Genomic DNA, 18089 nt, shown 5'->3' with positions numbered 1-18089 from the left:
AAATACTGGCCACCATATGTGCACTTTGTTGCCATGTCATTTAGGTGTTAAACCATATTCATAGATGTATCATTACTTTGTCATTAAGTACAAAAGTTTGTTTGGTGATGTTAGTGACTCAAAGCTTGATGGCATCTTGTTTACAGCCTTTAATAAAAACCAAAGTCCACCTGGGTTCACCAACTTCTGTGGCTAAAGATACCTCTTTTTTTGAAAGCAGTTTAGCTTTTTTTTTTTTTTGGCAAAATTATTGTATCTTTGGGAAATAAGAGAATTATATCCAACTGTAAGCTTTGGTAAAATATACATTGGTTTATTGATTTAAAATGAATATTTCCTTACTATTGCATTAATATTTATCAACAATGCATTTTATTTTTTTTATGTTTTTTTATTAAGAATACAGAACATTTTGTTTAATTTCAAACTGTCTTATGCACAGAAGTATTAATTTTTCATTAATAATTACAATGTTACATGTAAAAGCTCACAGTTAATCATATGGTGCCACCCTAGAATCTTTTAGTAATAGAATTGAGATATAGAATGTTTGATTTCAAGAATATCTTGCCACAGATTCTCAGTTAATTTTCAACTTTCACATTTTAAAATTGCAAGTGTAAAAGAAAGCTTTTCCTTTTAATCTAGTTTTTGTATTTCAGTTGCTGTATTTGGCTCCGTGCCCTCCTATAGTCAATCTTGTACTGTGGCCTGGTAGATTCGCACCATCTCATCTGGAAGCTCCACTAGCAGTGTGGTATCGAAAGCCTTCTTGAAACGATCAATAAAATCCAGGTCTGAAGAGAAGCGAATCTGTTCAAAATCAGACAAGCTTCTGATGAGCAAAATAATTAACAGGTTGGTGGTATGATGCTGAAGAACACCACTCAGATGAAGGAACCTGGGCTTCCTGCTTGTGTAAAAATTTTTTTTACATTTGTATATTTGATCATATATCATTTGGTATTTAGAATTAGTGTTGAGTTGTACAAATTTTTCTCTTTTATATCATCTGGCACATACCTTGTTGGCCCAGAGCAGCGTTGTTCCCCGTTTGCAGAAGTGTTTCATGGTGAGTAGCAGCTCATCCAGACAGTTGTGAGGATAGACAACATCTGCACATAGTATGTAGTCATAGTTATAGATAGTACTGGGAAAATTAAGGTCCAGGTCTTTCCCCCAGGTCAGCTGGGCCACCTGAGGTGTGTAACTGCAGCGCCCCCTTGTGTTGTGTGAGAGATTGAAGCTCAGGTTTTCCACAATGTCGGGCAGATCTGTGGCTGTCACCCATGCACCTAAAAACAACACAGCTCAGAAAAGTTCTAATGAGAAGTTTGTTCTATTATATGAGTAAAAGTAAAAAAAAAAAAATATTCACGGTAAATATTCAATTCTGCCTAATATATTTTCTTTGGTGGATCTTTACCTCACTTACCCATTAAACATGCCACAATGGACACCAGTCCCGTTCCTGCTCCTAGCTCCAGCACTGCCTTATCTAGCAGACTGACATGCTTATGATTTGCTTCCAGGTAGCTGGAGAGAGCCACTGCCTAAACACACATCGTAACCAATTCTCATCATATTAAGAAACACTAAACTCTTCAGTCTCTCACATTAGGCCTATGTTTGTTTGGTGTCAGCTCTCACCCCAGGCCAGATGAGGGCACCGTATGAGTCAAACGATTCACGGATGCTGATCTTGTGGCCAACAAAGCAAAACCTTTCTATTCGCAGTGAGTAGCGGATGCTTGGCTCCCAGGATTCGTGTGTCTCAAGTATCTCTCCAGCCATTACTTTGATATCAGAATCCTCTGTGACAAAAGTATTATATCAACACACAAGCATCACAACATAAAATAAACCCAAAAGCTTTCATTAAATCGAAGAAAATGATTGTAAATGATTTCCACTTGCTCTCTTGTGTGATGTTTGACTGAGGTTTGATGTGATCTGTGTGCTTAAAGCGTCTGTTCTTTTGCACACTTGCACAGGTTTGTCTTCCACCCGTTTCCATTATAGAGTCCACTTCAGGTATCACCTTCACTCAAGGACACGCTGCAAAAACTGTTAGTAATAAACACATAATTCATGTTTGTTTTTGTGCAGCTTATGTGCAGAGCATCCATATTTCCATCATCTATTAACAATACAGAATCAAATATATAGATAGCATTAATGACATAGTAATTTAAAAATTTCACAATATTATTATAATATAACTAACATATTCTGTGAAAAAACAGCCTCCATTCTCACTGAAATGTATTACACCCATAATCCCTGTTCCATGTTATAGCACTGTGAAAACTCATCACTTACTTTTTAGTTGTTTCTGTCAGCTCCCACAGTCCAGTTAAAATGGTTGGTCTTCTCTTCTGTTGCCAACATCTGGGCATTGCTGAGTTTATAAAGCTGCAGTATCTCTCGTGTTTCACCCATGGAATCACTGAGCTAATTTTAAGAGGCTCTACATATCCAAAAAAATGAAGAGGTAAACAGGGCAGTCCACAGCTACAGCTCCCCTGGGTAAAGCTCTAATTTTGGTTCACTGATCCTTCTTTTTGTACAAAAAAAGAAACCATACCTGGTTGTACTTACATAGTTAATAACAGTCAGGGATTTACATTTTGCTTAGCTATTTGTAGTTATTTTTTAATGGGGCTTCTGTAATGCCTCATATTCCTTCGTATGCACACACACAAGCTAATAAAAAGACGTTCTGCTCTTTACTACAACCCATGACAACTTTGAATAAAGCTGAAGTAAGATAGTTTATGAAAAACTCTGTTTCAGCTCAGGGAAGTGCTTCTGACACCTGTATACTTCAGCTATGTTTCCAACGCCATTCTTAATAGCTCTTAAAATTCGCATGTCAATACTTCTGCAATATGGTTACAGATTATGCAATGTAAATAACTGAAAAATAAAGATGAAAATAGGCTTTATTATTCATTATACTTTATATAATGTCGAACAGACTGATAGGTCAAGTTTACCTCCTAACAGCATCAGCCAACAATAAACAAAACTGAGCTGCTGGACAATCAGTTGGAAAATGATCGGTCCTGGGTGCTCAACAACTAATCTGAGCTCTGTACAAGGCCAGTGTAATGACCCAGTATGGATACAAATGCAGTCAGTTAGGACAGAGCAATGGGCAGCTGTCTGAGCTGCTTTAATCTGTGTTTGGTTTGTGTGTTGATCCAGATTAATTCCTCACTCTCCAGCTATAGTTATGTATAGGTCCTAGGTTTTATATTGTGTGTATACACCTCACACTGCAACATGACATCTGAATACAAAAGAAAAAAAATAGTTAAAAAAGAAAAAATATATTAGGTACCATTGTTTGCTCATACTCTGACATTTTTATTGCATTTTCTCTTTTAATCTATTTCTTATAATAATTTATGTATACACTGTATTTTCTTCTTATCACAAAAGACTGACAAATAAATATGGTATTTGACTGATATCCAGCTGAGTTAATCTTCCTTTCCTGGTTCAACTTCTTAAAGCAGGTTTTGTATTTAAGTACAGCTTTTGGGTTAGAATTTTTACAATTATTTATTTTTTTTTTAGTTCATGACACTTTAAATTTGACAAAGCATTTACTTCTCTTGGGTCATTTTTATTATACTTTTAGTCTTGTGTTGCTAATAGTTTATTAATCCGAACTTATCCGAACTACCTCGGGTCACGGGGAGCCTGTGCCTATCTTAGGCGTCATCGGGCATCAAGGCCGGCCCATCGCAGAATATATACATATACTGTATTATAAATGCTGGTATGGGAGTTACACATTAACTCAAACTTAATATTATTTCCTGGATACAAATGGCAAGAATAATTTTGTCTTAGCGTGTAGTTTATTGAGCAATAGTCTTTGGGTTCTAAGGTCAAATAAAGATGCGGAATTAATTTTTATTCAAGTCTGTATTTCTTTTTGAGAAAAAATAGGAGATATTTTGAATACACGATTGTATATACATCATTTGTATACTGTGTTTGAGAAAAAAGAAATTCAAAGTCATCATGTATTAATTTCTTGTTGAAATTACAAGATTATCTATTGGTTCAACATTGCTGTACATTTTAATATACATAACATCATAACCAGCTGCTGTAGTATTTTGTTGTGGCTTCATTTATACACGTGTAATATTAAATTGATAGCAGGTGGTGATAAGCCTCTTGTAATATTTTGATAGGACTGCGGTTACTTAAAAGCCTTGGCTTCAAAGAATCCACCAACTAAATCAACACTTGCAACACACACACACACACACACACACACACACACACACACACACACACACACACAAAACAAAACAAATTAAAACAACTCCCCACAGCATATCAGCTTCATCTGTGATACTGATAATAGAACGGGATGTGTTTTAGTGAACAGTGGTGATCCATGGTCTAATTCATGATAATTAATATAGAAGACCGCTCTGGTCTCAGAAACAAATGCTCTGTGTGGACCAGTTGGCTGTCTAATTATCCTGCAGATGGCATATAGAAACAGGACGTCTGGACAGAGTGAGGGGATGGAAAATAAAAATGCCAGGTGTTCAATTGTACTGGCATAGAACCCTTGCTTGTTCTAAAGCCTCTTGGACACATTAACCAAAGCTTTGGCATTTACCACTGTGGGCACAAGAGTTATTTATCTCCTTTCATCAGGCCTGAAAAGTAGATACAGGGATTTGTGTAATGCCTCATCTTTCCCAGTTGACTTCTATAATTACGTAATGTAGAAGGCACCTACACCACACAACTCTCAAATGATTCCATGACTGATAAACAAAACCTACAGTATGCATTAGGTAGGTAGGTAACCGACCACAAAATCTCTCTTCTTTTGTATATTTCGAAACCTGAGTTTTTGATTCCACCAATACTCAATCTTTACTTTTATCAAAGTATCATACTTTTATATTTTGCATCTGAAAATGATGGAAATTAATAAAGAAAAAATGAAACAATTAGAAAAAAGAAATGGATTTAAAAATTAAAAAATCTGCATACATATATGCATATTCAGTTAAAGATATTACATTATTCTAAATCTAGTATAGATTTTAAAAGGAATAAGATTTGAGGGACCATTGAGGGACAAATTAAGCACTTTTAATAAGATTTGGAAAGAAATTACAGTATTTGTTAGTATTTATGTATGTTGCAAGAAGTATCATTGACTCAGTACATTGCTTGGTATATTCTTATGGTTTATTCTTTATTCTTTTTATTTGATGGTATTCAGAATGTTGCCCGTGGGTGTATAACCATCTTAATAACCCTTTATTAGTTATTAATGTGAATTGGTAAATTGATGTAGTGGGCATCATTATTGTACATGTATTCTCATGAAGACAGAAAATAAAATAAAATGGATAAAAAGAGACAAAATAATGACAAGTTTGTATGAAATGAATATAATGTCAATAACCTGTTATGTATATAGATAAAAAAATGTTGTTTATATATGAGATTATTAGGAACTAATTATTGCAGTTAAACCCTTCTGAATTTTGATGCTTATCTGTAAGCTGAATGTAAGATTAATGATGGTGATAGTTAATGCTTTATTCTGCATCTTGTAAAGGCAAAACATTTACAGGGAGACATTAACCTGCTTCAATGTGAATATATTATATACTATTTGTGCATAAAAAGTAAAGAACAATCTTGGTGTGTGTTATGGATTGCATGTCATTACCATGATATCAATATAAATGACAACAAAACTCTTATATATTTTTAAAATACTGGACCTTAATGCACTTTGATAAGACCTGCTGTGTTTTTACCTGTTTAGTGTTTGCTGTTGGACGAGTAAAAAAACAGCAAACTTTATTGTGCAATATTAATTTTAGAGGCCTGTCATCACATTCTAGTCGTACTTTATCTGTAAGTGATATATTATCACATAGTACAGTCAATAAAACGAACATGTACAAGGATTGTTGATGGAAACCAACAAAGGTTGCATTTGAACGTAAAAACGTCTTTATTTTATGATACATGAACATCATGAGGACATATCTCATATCTTTTTCATTTGTATATCTCTGTTTATACATGTCATCTGTTTATAACTCATCTGTTTATAACTTTGCATACATGAGAATTAAAAATTGGCATACATGAGAATTAAAACTCACAGGTTACTCCACTCGAGATGGGAATGAACTTTCTTAAAGAGTCGTTTCAAATGATTCGGTTCTTTCGCGAATCGACCATCAGTTTTTTGTCCACGATCCAGAAAACGCTTAGCTATTGACTTAATTTTTGGGCAGTTTTTGAGAATCAGATGGTTTAAAGATGACACCGACGCGAGTGCTTTTATTCACCTTTCTGGCCTTGATGCTGAGTAAGTATAATTTCGTTTCATGGACGCGTTCACACGTATAAAAGAGCGAATTAGAAGTCATTCAAAAGCCAATAGTAGCCGTGACAAAAGTAGCTCTAGTATCCTAACGCGATATTTACAAGAATGAAGGTGAGTGTCTCAGTTTGAACCAATGTAACTCAGATCATTAGACATTTTTTTCTGATGTCACATAAACAAATAAACCAGATTGAACCTTAAGCTTAAACCTAAGCTAATCAATAATCTGGGACATAACTGTGATCTATGTCACAACATAACGCATTAACTTAAACTATTAACTCTGTAAACAGTTGGAATTATAGTTAGAAATTTTGACAGGTTGATGCACTGAACGTTTGGACATGTTTTGTTCTCTTGGATATTTTTTCCATTTTGTCCATTTTTTAGTGTTTTTCTGTCTAGTGTTCTTTGTATTAGAATAAGTACTTTTAGGCTTCTTCCTACAGCTTTGGCCAATACTACAGAATCTTCTGTATGAGAGGACTGGAACGGTTTAGGAATAATGCTAGTGTAGTCTGATCAGACTACATCACACAGGCCCTCCAGATTTCTTATCAATGTTATGCCAGCCAACTCTTACTGTGTTGAATTGTAAGCACGTTTACTGTTTACTGCCCCTTGTCTGACTGTATAGATAATGTATCTACAAATTTATTTATTTATTTATTTTAAACATGAGATGTGAATTGAGACATTTTAGATTCAGCTTCACTTCACTTCACTTCACTTCACTTCACTTCATTTCACTTCACTACAGGTTTGAGTTACATACTGAATATTATGTAAAAGAGGCCCTATTTACAGTCCGGCCTTATTTTTTTTTTTAATGACTTTATTGTTCCACTATTTGTTTCTGTCACAGATGTTTTAGTGTTTACATACTTTGAGATTATGGACAGGGTTATAACCCTGATAAAAATGAAAAAGAGAGAGGACAGGGGTTATCTAGTCAGGCTTTTGCAGTCCTCCTACCACTGTCCCAATTCATCCATCAGACACACATACATTCCAGTGCATCCCTGTTCCTGGCACAGACCAAACAAGCATGGGAAAGTATGTGAAGTTGTATTTTGTGTGAGTTAGGCTAATGTCATTGATTGCATTGATGAATTGATAAAAATAGCATGCATTGATAAAAATAGTACTTTCTCCCATTATTGATAAGTGTACTGTCCTACATTTTAGGGTCAGGAACAGTAGCTATAACAACACGATCAAATCTGATGAGATGGGGTAGTCATGAGGTGTCTGTCTATGTTCTGTTCATTCTGCCCTATCTTAAATAACTAGCTAGTGACCCAACTTAGCGGTTAGCAACAATTAAGTAGCAGGGAAGGATAAACCTATACATTTCTGTTGAATTGTCCTTCCTCCTCTTTCTTGCATTAAAATGATAATTCTGTGCAGTGCAAAAAATATTTTTGAGTGATTATGCATTCCTCTTTTCCCTCACACAGTTCATGGCTTAATTTCAGTAATTGTGACAACCAGCAACCCCAAAATGAAGGTTTATGAAAATACTAGTAAGTAAGCTTGTTTTGATGAGCAGCATTGGCTGTAGTCTGTAGAGATGGCTCAGTGTTTCAAACACATTAGGCCTTGTATAGTCTAAGCGCTAATGTCACATTATTTCTTATGATGAAAATAGATGCTGTTCTGTCCTGTAAGTTCCAGACGGAAAAAGAGACCAACCCAAGGATTGAATGGAAAAAGAAAGGCCACAATGTGTCTTATGTTTATTTTGATGGTGAATTTACAGGCAAGTTTTGAACATGTGGTTGTTGTTTTGTCTTTTAACAAAAACTTTATTAAGAACAAGATTGTATAATAAACAGATAATTATCTTATCCTGAGTTTTCCTTATCATCTTTTATAACCTTATAAACTGTGGTGTTATGTTTCGATGGCACTGACTGTCTGAACACCTCCATCAGGCTTGTTTAGAGGCAGAGCATCGATCGATGGAGCGACAGTGACCCTGCATGGTGTTAATCAGAAAGACTCCGGGATCTATCACTGTGAAGTTACTGCACGCCAAGACCAGATCCGCCTTGGGGAGGTCACAGTTTCCCTCAATGTGCTTGGTGGGCTTATTCTTTTTATAACTTTATTTGTATACATTATATTCAATTATTGTAAGCAATGAACTAAACATTTCATTGACAGTGGAAATGGCCCAATCACATGCAGGACAGGGGAGAGGAAATGAAAGGAAAGGAAATAGAAAGATAACACAAAAGATATGTTGAGATGGTCCAATAAACTGTATTACAGAGGGATTGGGTCTATATTCCAAACTAATCGGTTCATTTTCAGTTCATCAAGTTACATAATTACATGGGTCCACCTATGTTTAAAAATGTCCAGTTTCTCTAGGTTTATAGAGACTTTTTTCAGTTTTCTTATGTTACTACAATCGTTAAAATTATTTTTTCCCCTCAATAATTTACACTCAGTATCCGTAATGAAAAATTGAAAACATAACTAGAAATGTCTGAAATTTTAATTTTAAAATTTATTGTTTAAGAAAAAATTGAATAAATTTCAGCTTTCCCATAACCATGACCAGTCTACCAGGCCCGGTCACCCCACAGCATGATGCTGCCTTCACCATGCTTCACTGTTGGGATTGTATTGGGCAGGTGATGAGCAGTACCTGGTTTCCTCCAGACATAATGCTTAGAATTGAGGTCAAACAGATAAATCTTGGTTTCATCAGACCAGAGAATCTTGCTCCTCTGAGTCCTTCAGGTGTTTTTTTTGCAAACTACAAACAGGCTTTTATATATTTTGCACTGAGGAAAATCTTTCTTTCCGAGCTATTCAGGCAGGACCTCAGTGACCCAATTTGTTTTGTTTTTTGCTCTAACAGAAGTGAGGCCTTCGATAGAGAAATGTGTGCCTTTCTAAATCAGAGGTGGACCGCAATACAGGTGTAGAAACATCACAGCAATGATCAAGAGAAATGGAAGGCACCTACATTTCAAGTTTTTCCTTTTTCATACATTTGAAAAGACTTTCAGCATTCTGTTTTCACTTTCTCATTTATGTGGTACTGCGTGTAGATTGATGAGAAAAATATTCATTTAAACAAGTACTATCGGGCTGCAAAATAAAATTTATAAAATTGAAGGCGGTCTGAATACTTTGTTTGGTTTATTTTTTCTCCTGAAAATGTTGTAATGCTTTATCTGATATTGTTGTAATAACTGGTTTAGTTTTTACTGTCTGTTATATTCAGTGACGTTTGTAAAAAATGACTAATCTTACTTGTATCCCATGATCAGTTCCTCTTCATGCTCCGTCATGCCACGTGCCTGAGATTGCAGTACGCGGCTCTGAGGTTGAACTGCACTGTGAGGACAAGCTGACTGTCCCCCCTGTCACTTACAGCTGGTACAAGGACAACAGGCTCCTGAGCAAAGCCCATGTCCCAGACATTAACTACAGTGTAGACAACAAAACAGGCACCCTGGTACTTTCTAAAATCTAACCACAGCAGTTTAATGTTTGTAGTATAAATGTGATGTATTAGTTGTATATTTTCTGATGACTTGACAAATAACTAATCTCAGTCTTAACAACAGCTTTCTATTCTCTTTAATTGTTTTAACAGAAATTTAAAAGCTTGTCAAAATCTGATGCAGGACAATACCGCTGTGAGGCCTTTAACAATATTGGGCCACCAAAGAGCTGCATGGGTCAACATATGAACATTACTGAGTGTAAGTTAGAAAATGATTCATGGAGCTCAGCATGAGTGTTCATGTTTTCCAGTAATGCCATATGCTGTGACTGTGTGTGTTTCAGTCGAACTGAATATGACATTAGTGATAGCAGTTGGAGTATGTGCAGCTCTCTTATTGCTCTCTTCCTCTCTGGCTGTATGTCTATGCTGCCAGCGAGGCTACTGTTGCTGCTACTTTAGTGAGTCTTCTGTCAAATTCATATTACAGTAAAAAAACACCACCACAATTGAATTTTTAAAAATATAATTTCATACTTTGCTGTATGTCTTTACTTTGTGATCTGTTTTAACCACTATGTATTCTGGCAATTTTTAACAGAGGAAAGGAAAAGAGGAAAATATAAAAGGTAATACTCTCAGTAGAAGTAATAATGAATAATAATAATTAACAACAACAATAATAATAATAATTATTATTATTATAATACTTTTTATTTCTTCTTAGGAACGCTGTGAACTACAGCCCTCCAGCAGATGTAAGTAGTATCTGTGTTGTTTGCATATTCTTAACATTTCCAAAACCAACAGATTAATGTTGCACTCAGCTATTTTAGATCTTTGATTTAAAAGACTTATAAAATAGCTTGAAAATCAATGGTTCCATTTCTTGGACTGAATTTAGTCCCAGTACTGTAGGAATAAAAAATAGATTTTAGTTAAAGGCTTAAAAACAGCCCTAATTGTATTTCCCTTGATGATTATTTGGAAATTGAGACCTCCAAAATATTTCCTGAACAAAGATATGTTTCAAAGATTTAAATGGCCCTAGCTATCCCAGATGTCTTTGTGATTTATTCTAACTTCACTTATGTTCTAATTTCTGATCAAGCTTGCTTTCTCTTCTCAGCCTAAACACTACAAGCACACAGAATCCTTTGTGATTTAAATGGTTCTCCAAGACGTACATAGTGGAAGCTGGTGCATGCTTATAAATGGACAGCCAATTTATTAGGTTTACAGATAAAGAAACTGATGAACTACCAGCTGTCCTGATTCACGGATCAACCTTCTTAAACTCACCGTACACTTTGTTGCTGTCTGATCTAACTGGAACAATCTATGTGCACCATCTATGACCTGGAACTGAGATTCCCTAAATTCCCAAATATCTCCAGCTTTTGGACATCGACAATACATGGAATTTTCCCTTATAAATGTGCACAGACAATCTGCAATCTGCCAGTTAGTGGTTAGTTTTTATCACTTCAGGCCAAGGAGGCACAATCACACGTGACCTTTTTAAACTCTTTCACTGTAAACAAGTCATCATGGTTATGTGCTACTCAGAGTTTATTTAGTCCCTCTGGTATGTTTAATTTCATGTGCAGGAAGTGATATTATACTTAGTTTTTTACAGTCTGAGAAAATGCTGTCGTTTTATACTATTGCGAAAAAAGGAAGTGAATTGGTAAGAGCGTTTCAAAATGATTTGTTCATGGATGACCATTTCAAATAAAATATGGAATAAACACACCAAAAGTGTATGTTTAACTGATTTTATTCATTAGGCACAATTTCCAGCAGATTATAAAATACCCCTGATGTAAAAACATGATTTTTAAACGACACATCTTGGATTCTTGTGATTATACATTGATATCTGGATCAAACCTGTGACCAGGATGAAAGTTATGATCTGTCTAAAACATATTTCTAAACACGATAAAAACTGACTTGTATAAATCACAAATAAACTGGCTAACTTTCCTAATGTTACAATGATTAAAACTTATGAGGCATTTATGAGGTGAATAGTTTTTACTTTTATATAAAACCTCTTCCTAAATGATCAGGATCAGAATCAGGTTTATTGGCCAAGTGTGTTTACACACAAGGAATTTGGTTCCAGCTGTTTGTGACTCTCAAAAATACAGACATATGATTTATTCATAGATATAAGAGCATAGTAGTTTTAACCAGAGTGACAGAAAAGTGGCCAGCATTAAATAAAAAAAAATAAATTAATTAATTTTAGCTAAATACTGGCCACTTAAATAAAAATGATGCTTTATGATACATGTATATATTGTAAAAGTGTACAATAAACAGTTCTTGTGGACCTCACAGACATGACAGATTAAAGAAAACAAACTTTCCAAATCGTGTAAAGAGTGTAAATTCGTGGCAAACATCAAACCATGTATCTAAATTCCCGTAAAGTCAGTAAACGCTGTTTGCTCAAGGTTTATTTGAAATAAACCCTGTTGTTGAGCTGTGAGCTCTCACACAGGCCTCCTCCACATCCCCGCCCCCAGCGCACTGCTCACCAAAAACTAGCATGAACATTTAGTGAAGTTAGCACACACTAAGCTAGCTGCTTACAGCTTACAACACAAGTCCTGAAAAAAAAAACACTCTAAAAGCTACAACACTTACCATTCCCAAAAGAGGTAAAGTATAATACAACTCATTTATATTTCTTCAGTTTAAACGTGCGCTTATGTAGAATTTAATCATCTAAATGAGAACTGTTATGTTGTTATCTCTGGCCTGAGCTGCGTTTCCCGCTTTTTGTTGAAATTCCACTATTAGCTAATGCTAGTTAGCATCACGAGAGTTTACCATTCATACTAGCTAACATTTAGCTAGCTGCTGTGCTAACGGTGGATGTTGACGGCCCACGTATTTACTCACTAAGTGATTTCATACCAGGTGGGGTAGCTGTAAGATATTCGGTGTGGTGCAATACAGAACTGTGGTGTTAAGGTTTATAAAAATACGCGGAAAATAAGTTTTACTTAACGTGCAATCACAGCTGGTGAAATAGCAAAGTTGTCGCTTTACGCTGTCATACTGCTGAATAAGTAGCTAGCATGAGTTACCAGGCGTGTCTGTTTCTCATTAGCTTGTTGTGCTGATAAGCTAACCAGTAAAGTAAACAAAGGTCAGGTACGTTTTAATCGAGCATTTTAGAACACTGAAATATCGTTACCTTGACCTCCAGACTACATTTACTTTCCGTATAATTGGGATCATTTCGCGCGTCCCATATCTGCAGCCCGTTTTCGGAAGTCTGACAGCGCCGCGCACTTTTCGCCAGGATTTCCGGCTGCTTTTACATTGCCCTTCTGTTGTTTTGTTTCCGTTTCTTCCATTTCCGTTCTAACTTTCCAGAATCAAAAGTGCGATATGAAGCGATCGGTTAAAAGTTTGAAAAGTTTCCAAAAGTCCCCGTTTACATAATTTTACTCTTATATTTTGAAACTCAAAACGTCTCCAATATGGCAACTACGTTTGCTTGTTCTCGCTCGTCCTCGCTCTTCAAAACGTCGTTTTCTAACAGTGCTAAGCTACTGAATAATAACAAGTACAGCCGAACAGACTCTTGTGCTCGTTTATGAGTGTTTGTTATGGCAATTGTGTGTCAGCTGGATTGTAAATAATCGTGAAGGGCCTAGTCACTGGCCAAGCCTCGGGTTTGCGTACGAGTTGCAGGGCTTCAGAGAGGCGCCTCGGCGGGTCAGCAGCCTCCTCCTCTCCGCTCCCTTCATGGAGCATCACAATAAACCACCATGTTTAGAGGAATTTAAGTGAACATTATGGACATGTCTGTCTACTTTCTAATACAAGGTCACAAAGGCATGCTTGGCATGTATGTTATCAAAAAATAAATAGGCAATTTAAACATGTCTATGCATTCTAAAAAGTTTTTTTTCTTATTTCTCTTATAATCTTTGACCATTTTCTAAATTAGATATATAAAAAAAACTTAGTTGTCCTGTTTTTAGTTTGAAGGTGGCTGAACATCACTGGTAGAATGTCAAAAAGTGAGGCTGAGGAGATGATTGAGATTGAGATTGATGGACAAGAAAAACAAGAATGCTTAGAAGAAGGGTGAGTCCATTTTTTTCCTCACTCCTGCTTTCGACCGCAAAGATGCATGATTGCTTTTACAGAATGTTGTAAATCAGTGTTTGCTGTGTGTTGATAGTGTTCTGTTTATGCATATGGTTTCTGTAGGATTGAGGAGCACACCATCACAGCAAGTGATCTCATCACTCAGGACATTGACATCAATGAGCCTGTTGGTAACTTGAAGAAGTTGCTAGAGCCCAGGCTACAGATTGCTTTGGATGGATATGACATTTGTCTGCAGGACATCCATGTGGGTTTTTATATATTTATCACTTGAGTGTTTGTGAAAGTGTAAGTGAACTTACCCGTGATTTCTTTCCTGCAGCTGCACCCTGACCACAGCCTTTTTGACCAGGGTGTGAAAACCGATGGCACAGTACAGCTCAGTGTGCAGATCATCACCAAACCAGGTATGTGCATTCACCTGTGTCATTCATGCCCGTGTTCTTTACAAGAAGAGAAGAGGCGTATCTGCAAGATCTAATGTTGCATTCAAATATCATGTAGGTGAGGAGAAGCTGAATATACTGGAGATAGTGAAGCCAGTAGAGACAGTGGAAGTGGTGATAGATCCTGACGCAGCTACAGGTGAGGAGGCTCATTTGGTGGAGGATGGTCAAGTGATAGCAGTGGAGCGAGCTGCTATTGCAGATGAGACCTCTGAACAGGTTACTCGATGGGCAGCTGCACTCGAGGGCTACCGCAAGGAGCAGGTCCGACTCAGTATTCCGTATGGTGAGTGCTAGACCCACAAGGTCATATTTTACTGTTTGATTTTACCATCCAACAAATAACATTAGATGTATTTATTGATTCACTTGTAAACGGGACACTGTGTTCACTAACTACCAAGTATTAGTTTTAAAAAAAGGCAGCGCAAAATAGAAATACTTATACTTAATATAATTACTTATGTGTTGTAAAATGTATTATTTATTTTCCATTACTATATGTATATAACTTTTTAATGCTGTTACCTTTTGTTATAAATTGTGTATGTATCATCTTACTTACTGCGTTGCAAATATTGTGTTCTAACATTATTGCCCTCCCTATAACTTTGGCAGACCCTGTACAATGGACGGCAGATCAGGTGATCCACTGGGCAGTATGGGTGATGAAGGAGTTCAACATTGAGGAGATTGAGGTGGGAGGCATCCACATTCCAGGTCGGCAACTGTGCGCCTTCAGCCAAGAGGAGTTTCTTCAGAGAGTGCCCAATGGAGAGATCTTGTGGAGCCACCTGGAGCTCCTGCGCAAATGTGAGTATCTAATGTAATGCATGTGTGTGTTACTGTACCTATTTTTATGTAAAATTGATTTTTATTTTATTTTAAGTAAATAATATCTTCTGTGTAAGATATGGATATCAAGTTTTTTTTCTTCAGATTTGATGTATTTTTTTATTCTTGTTGCAGATGTTCTGGCAAGTCAGGAGCAGGGACAGGAAGCTACCGTCACTATTGATCAGCGTGGGTATCTCTACTGTGATCAACTTGAGCTGAGACATTGAGTTTTGTTTTCTCGCTATTGACAGTACTTGACAGCCATCAGTAAGGCAGCAGTATGATAGATATGTATAGTTAGGGTAGTTAATGTTTATTTGGTTCATTTATTTTCACACGAATGAATGCTTGGTCTCTCCTGACGACTTTCATTTAAATTTCTATTTGTTTTTCACTGCGCCTCCAGCTGTGCAGATCATCCCTGCACCTGTACAACAGGCCACACCTACAACCATTAAGGTGCAGAAGCATAACAAAGTGCCCCGAGCTCCACGCATCTCTGGAGAGGAACGCAGTTCCCCTGGAAACCGTACAGGTAAGACAATGAGAACCCTTGCATTTAAAAATGCAAAATTAAATGATGTCAACTCTCATGGGTTGCTTTTTTATAATAATATGGATTGGTGTTGATGTTTGTTAGCACAGGTCAAATTATATTAACTGAAAGCATTTTCAGTATGTAAAGATTAATGTAATTTGGCTGCCTCTTTTTTTTTCTCTTTCTTTTTGGCTGTTTATGCCATGCTTCTCAGGTAATAATGGACAAATTCAGTTATGGCAGTTCTTGCTGGAGCTGCTGACTGATAAGGATGCCAGGGATTGCATTTCCTGGGTTGGGGAGGAGGGCGAGTTTAAACTCAACCAGCCGGAGCTGGTGGCTCAGAAATGGGGACAGAGGAAGAACAAACCCACCATGAACTATGAGAAGCTCAGCAGAGCCCTCAGGTTTGTTTAAAACCTTGTTTTTATTATGGAAGTGTGGCAGTGTTTTCTGTCAACATGGTTAAAACAAGACTATGCAACCCCAGATTAGTGACAGTACATATCGTCTCTGTTGGGCGGAAACCTTGTATGTCCAAATTTGGTCAATTTCATATTGTTTCACATATCGATGCTATTGGTCAGTCCCCACGTGGGTCTGTTATTTTTACAATTTATTAACCAATCTAAAGTCTTGAAAATAGCTTGAGCGCAAATCTCATAACTCCATTGGACACTTCAACTGTCCACCTCTTCCTCACTCCGCGGGAGAGCTTCGCGGCATATTTCTCCTCAAGAAGAGTCACAACGAATCAACACGTCTTCTGAGGTAAATGTCTTCAAAACACTGGGCTCAAAGAAAAAAAAATCTTGACCCCCGCTAGTTCTGGTGCTCGTCTGAGGACAGGAATTTTGTGCAAGACAATCCACTGCAACACGGAACAAACCCTGTGCACTGCAGATAAGGTACGGCGTTTTTTTAATTTCCTGAAAAATAACGGTTTTGGAGATACGAGGATTCCGCCTGACAGCGACGATATGTAACCCTTGAAGACATGCAGCTGTTGATTCAAAGCACACCTTTGTATAAACTTAGTAAGAGTGTGACAATTGTTTGTCATGTATTTTATCTGCCATGCTTGGCATCACTACTTTATTACTTGGTCAGTCTACTGTATAGGTTCATTAAGTTAATTAATATGTTGTGTGTATATATACATGTAATGGGCTGATATGTAGTCAACCAATCTTTCTCTGTACTGATTTCATACCTGCCGTAATGCCTTTACTCTGTATAACAATCAGTAGCTGCAGTGAATTTAGGTTATGAAATGCAGTATGAATGATATAAAACTGTATTTGTTGTTATGCAGCATGAGGTTTATAGGTTATAGATGTAAGCTCTTTATGGCTGTCTCTCTGCTTGTCCTGTTCTAATGTGCCTATTAATGTCTTACTACATCCTGACTGAATCCATCTCTCCCACAGATACTACTATGACGGAGACATGATCAGCAAAGTGCAGGGCAAGCGCTTCGTCTACAAATTTGTTTGTGACCTGAGAACTCTGATTGGCTACAGTGCTGCTGAGCTCAACAGCCTGGTGACAGAGTGCGAGCAGAAGAAACTGGCACGGGTACAACTGCACAGCATTGGGCAACCTGTCAACACTGTCTCCCTGGCAACGGGACATCCAGTCACCACTGTTACGCTGGCCACCGCTGCCACATTGGAGAAGGACAGCTGAGTGGGAGGGGCTATGTGAGTTATAATGTGGAGAAAGGCAAAGCATGGGCAAGGACTTTGGGCAGGACAAGTGCATTTATGAATGGGCGTATGTGTGTTTTATGAATGTGTGTGTGTGTGTGTATATATATAAGAATGAGTGTTAAGGGACAGTATAGCAGGTCCAATAAGAGAGCATGATTGGAGATGTGTGTGTGTATGAGAGAATTAATGAAATTACTAATGATCATATTTGAGCTTTGAGTTTGTGTATGCTTCTTCTCTGACTGCAGGGTAGCAATGGCTGCATTTCCATTGTGTATATACTCTATGTTTTTGATAGCCACACTGGCAGTGTATTTTGATATTTTCCATTTCTAAATGATGTTTTTCTTTTTTATTTTGAGGTTGACTCCTCCCCTCAAGGTGAGGTACTTTTAACTGTCCACCAGGGGGAAATAAAGAGATACTTTTTGAATAGCTAGGTCTGATCAATGGCTCACACACCTTGCTTGAGCGCACACACACACACTCCCATCCAAATTCAGATATGACTACAAAGTTCTATGTACATTCAAAACGTTTTATTCAT

At 36.9% G+C, this 18089-nt stretch overlaps 3 protein-coding genes across 7 annotated transcripts; 2 read left to right on the top strand and 1 right to left on the bottom strand.

Moving 5' to 3' along the window:
- Positions 1-348: 348 nt before the first annotated feature.
- mettl21cb (methyltransferase 21C, AARS1 lysine b) lies at positions 349-9776 on the bottom strand. Of its 2 annotated transcripts, none has more exons than XM_060877294.1 (7): positions 9674-9776; positions 2323-2470; positions 1918-2067; positions 1651-1814; positions 1436-1553; positions 1024-1295; positions 349-813 (listed from the first exon to the last, which is right to left on the bottom strand). In XM_060877294.1, the coding sequence occupies exons 3-7, from the start codon at positions 2015-2017 to the stop codon at positions 694-696; spliced, it is 774 nt and encodes a 257-aa protein (XP_060733277.1). In that variant the 5' UTR covers positions 2018-2067; positions 2323-2470; positions 9674-9776; the 3' UTR covers positions 349-693. The 2 variants fall into 2 exon arrangements, with proteins under 2 accessions (XP_060733277.1, XP_060733278.1); XM_060877295.1 differs by having other exon boundaries at positions 1918-2058.
- On the top strand, positions 6187-11371 carry jam2b (junctional adhesion molecule 2b). The gene is made up of 10 exons (XM_060877293.1): positions 6187-6382; positions 7861-7926; positions 8052-8162; positions 8338-8487; positions 9691-9878; positions 10020-10128; positions 10214-10330; positions 10471-10498; positions 10597-10627; positions 10999-11371. The coding sequence occupies exons 1-10, from the start codon at positions 6334-6336 to the stop codon at positions 11035-11037; spliced, it is 888 nt and encodes a 295-aa protein (XP_060733276.1). The 5' UTR covers positions 6187-6333; the 3' UTR covers positions 11038-11371.
- A 1027-nt stretch (positions 11372-12398) lies between these two features.
- On the top strand, positions 12399-17975 carry gabpa (GA binding protein transcription factor subunit alpha). Of its 4 annotated transcripts, none has more exons than XM_060876305.1 (10): positions 12399-12541; positions 13880-13985; positions 14112-14256; positions 14332-14416; positions 14514-14741; positions 15074-15268; positions 15425-15478; positions 15699-15827; positions 16045-16237; positions 17261-17975. In XM_060876305.1, the coding sequence occupies exons 2-10, from the start codon at positions 13909-13911 to the stop codon at positions 17517-17519; spliced, it is 1365 nt and encodes a 454-aa protein (XP_060732288.1). In that variant the 5' UTR covers positions 12399-12541; positions 13880-13908; the 3' UTR covers positions 17520-17975. The 4 variants fall into 4 exon arrangements, with proteins under 4 accessions (XP_060732288.1, XP_060732291.1, XP_060732290.1 ...); XM_060876308.1 differs by lacking the exon at positions 12399-12541 and adding an exon at positions 12600-12803; XM_060876307.1 differs by lacking the exon at positions 12399-12541 and adding an exon at positions 12835-13721.
- The last annotated feature ends 114 nt before the right edge of the window (positions 17976-18089 follow it).

Source organism: Tachysurus vachellii, chromosome 8 (genome assembly GCF_030014155.1).
Source record: "Tachysurus vachellii isolate PV-2020 chromosome 8, HZAU_Pvac_v1, whole genome shotgun sequence".
Classification (NCBI taxonomy): Eukaryota; Metazoa; Chordata; class Actinopteri; order Siluriformes; family Bagridae; genus Tachysurus; species Tachysurus vachellii.
This window is presented reverse-complemented; position numbering and strand designations above follow the sequence as displayed.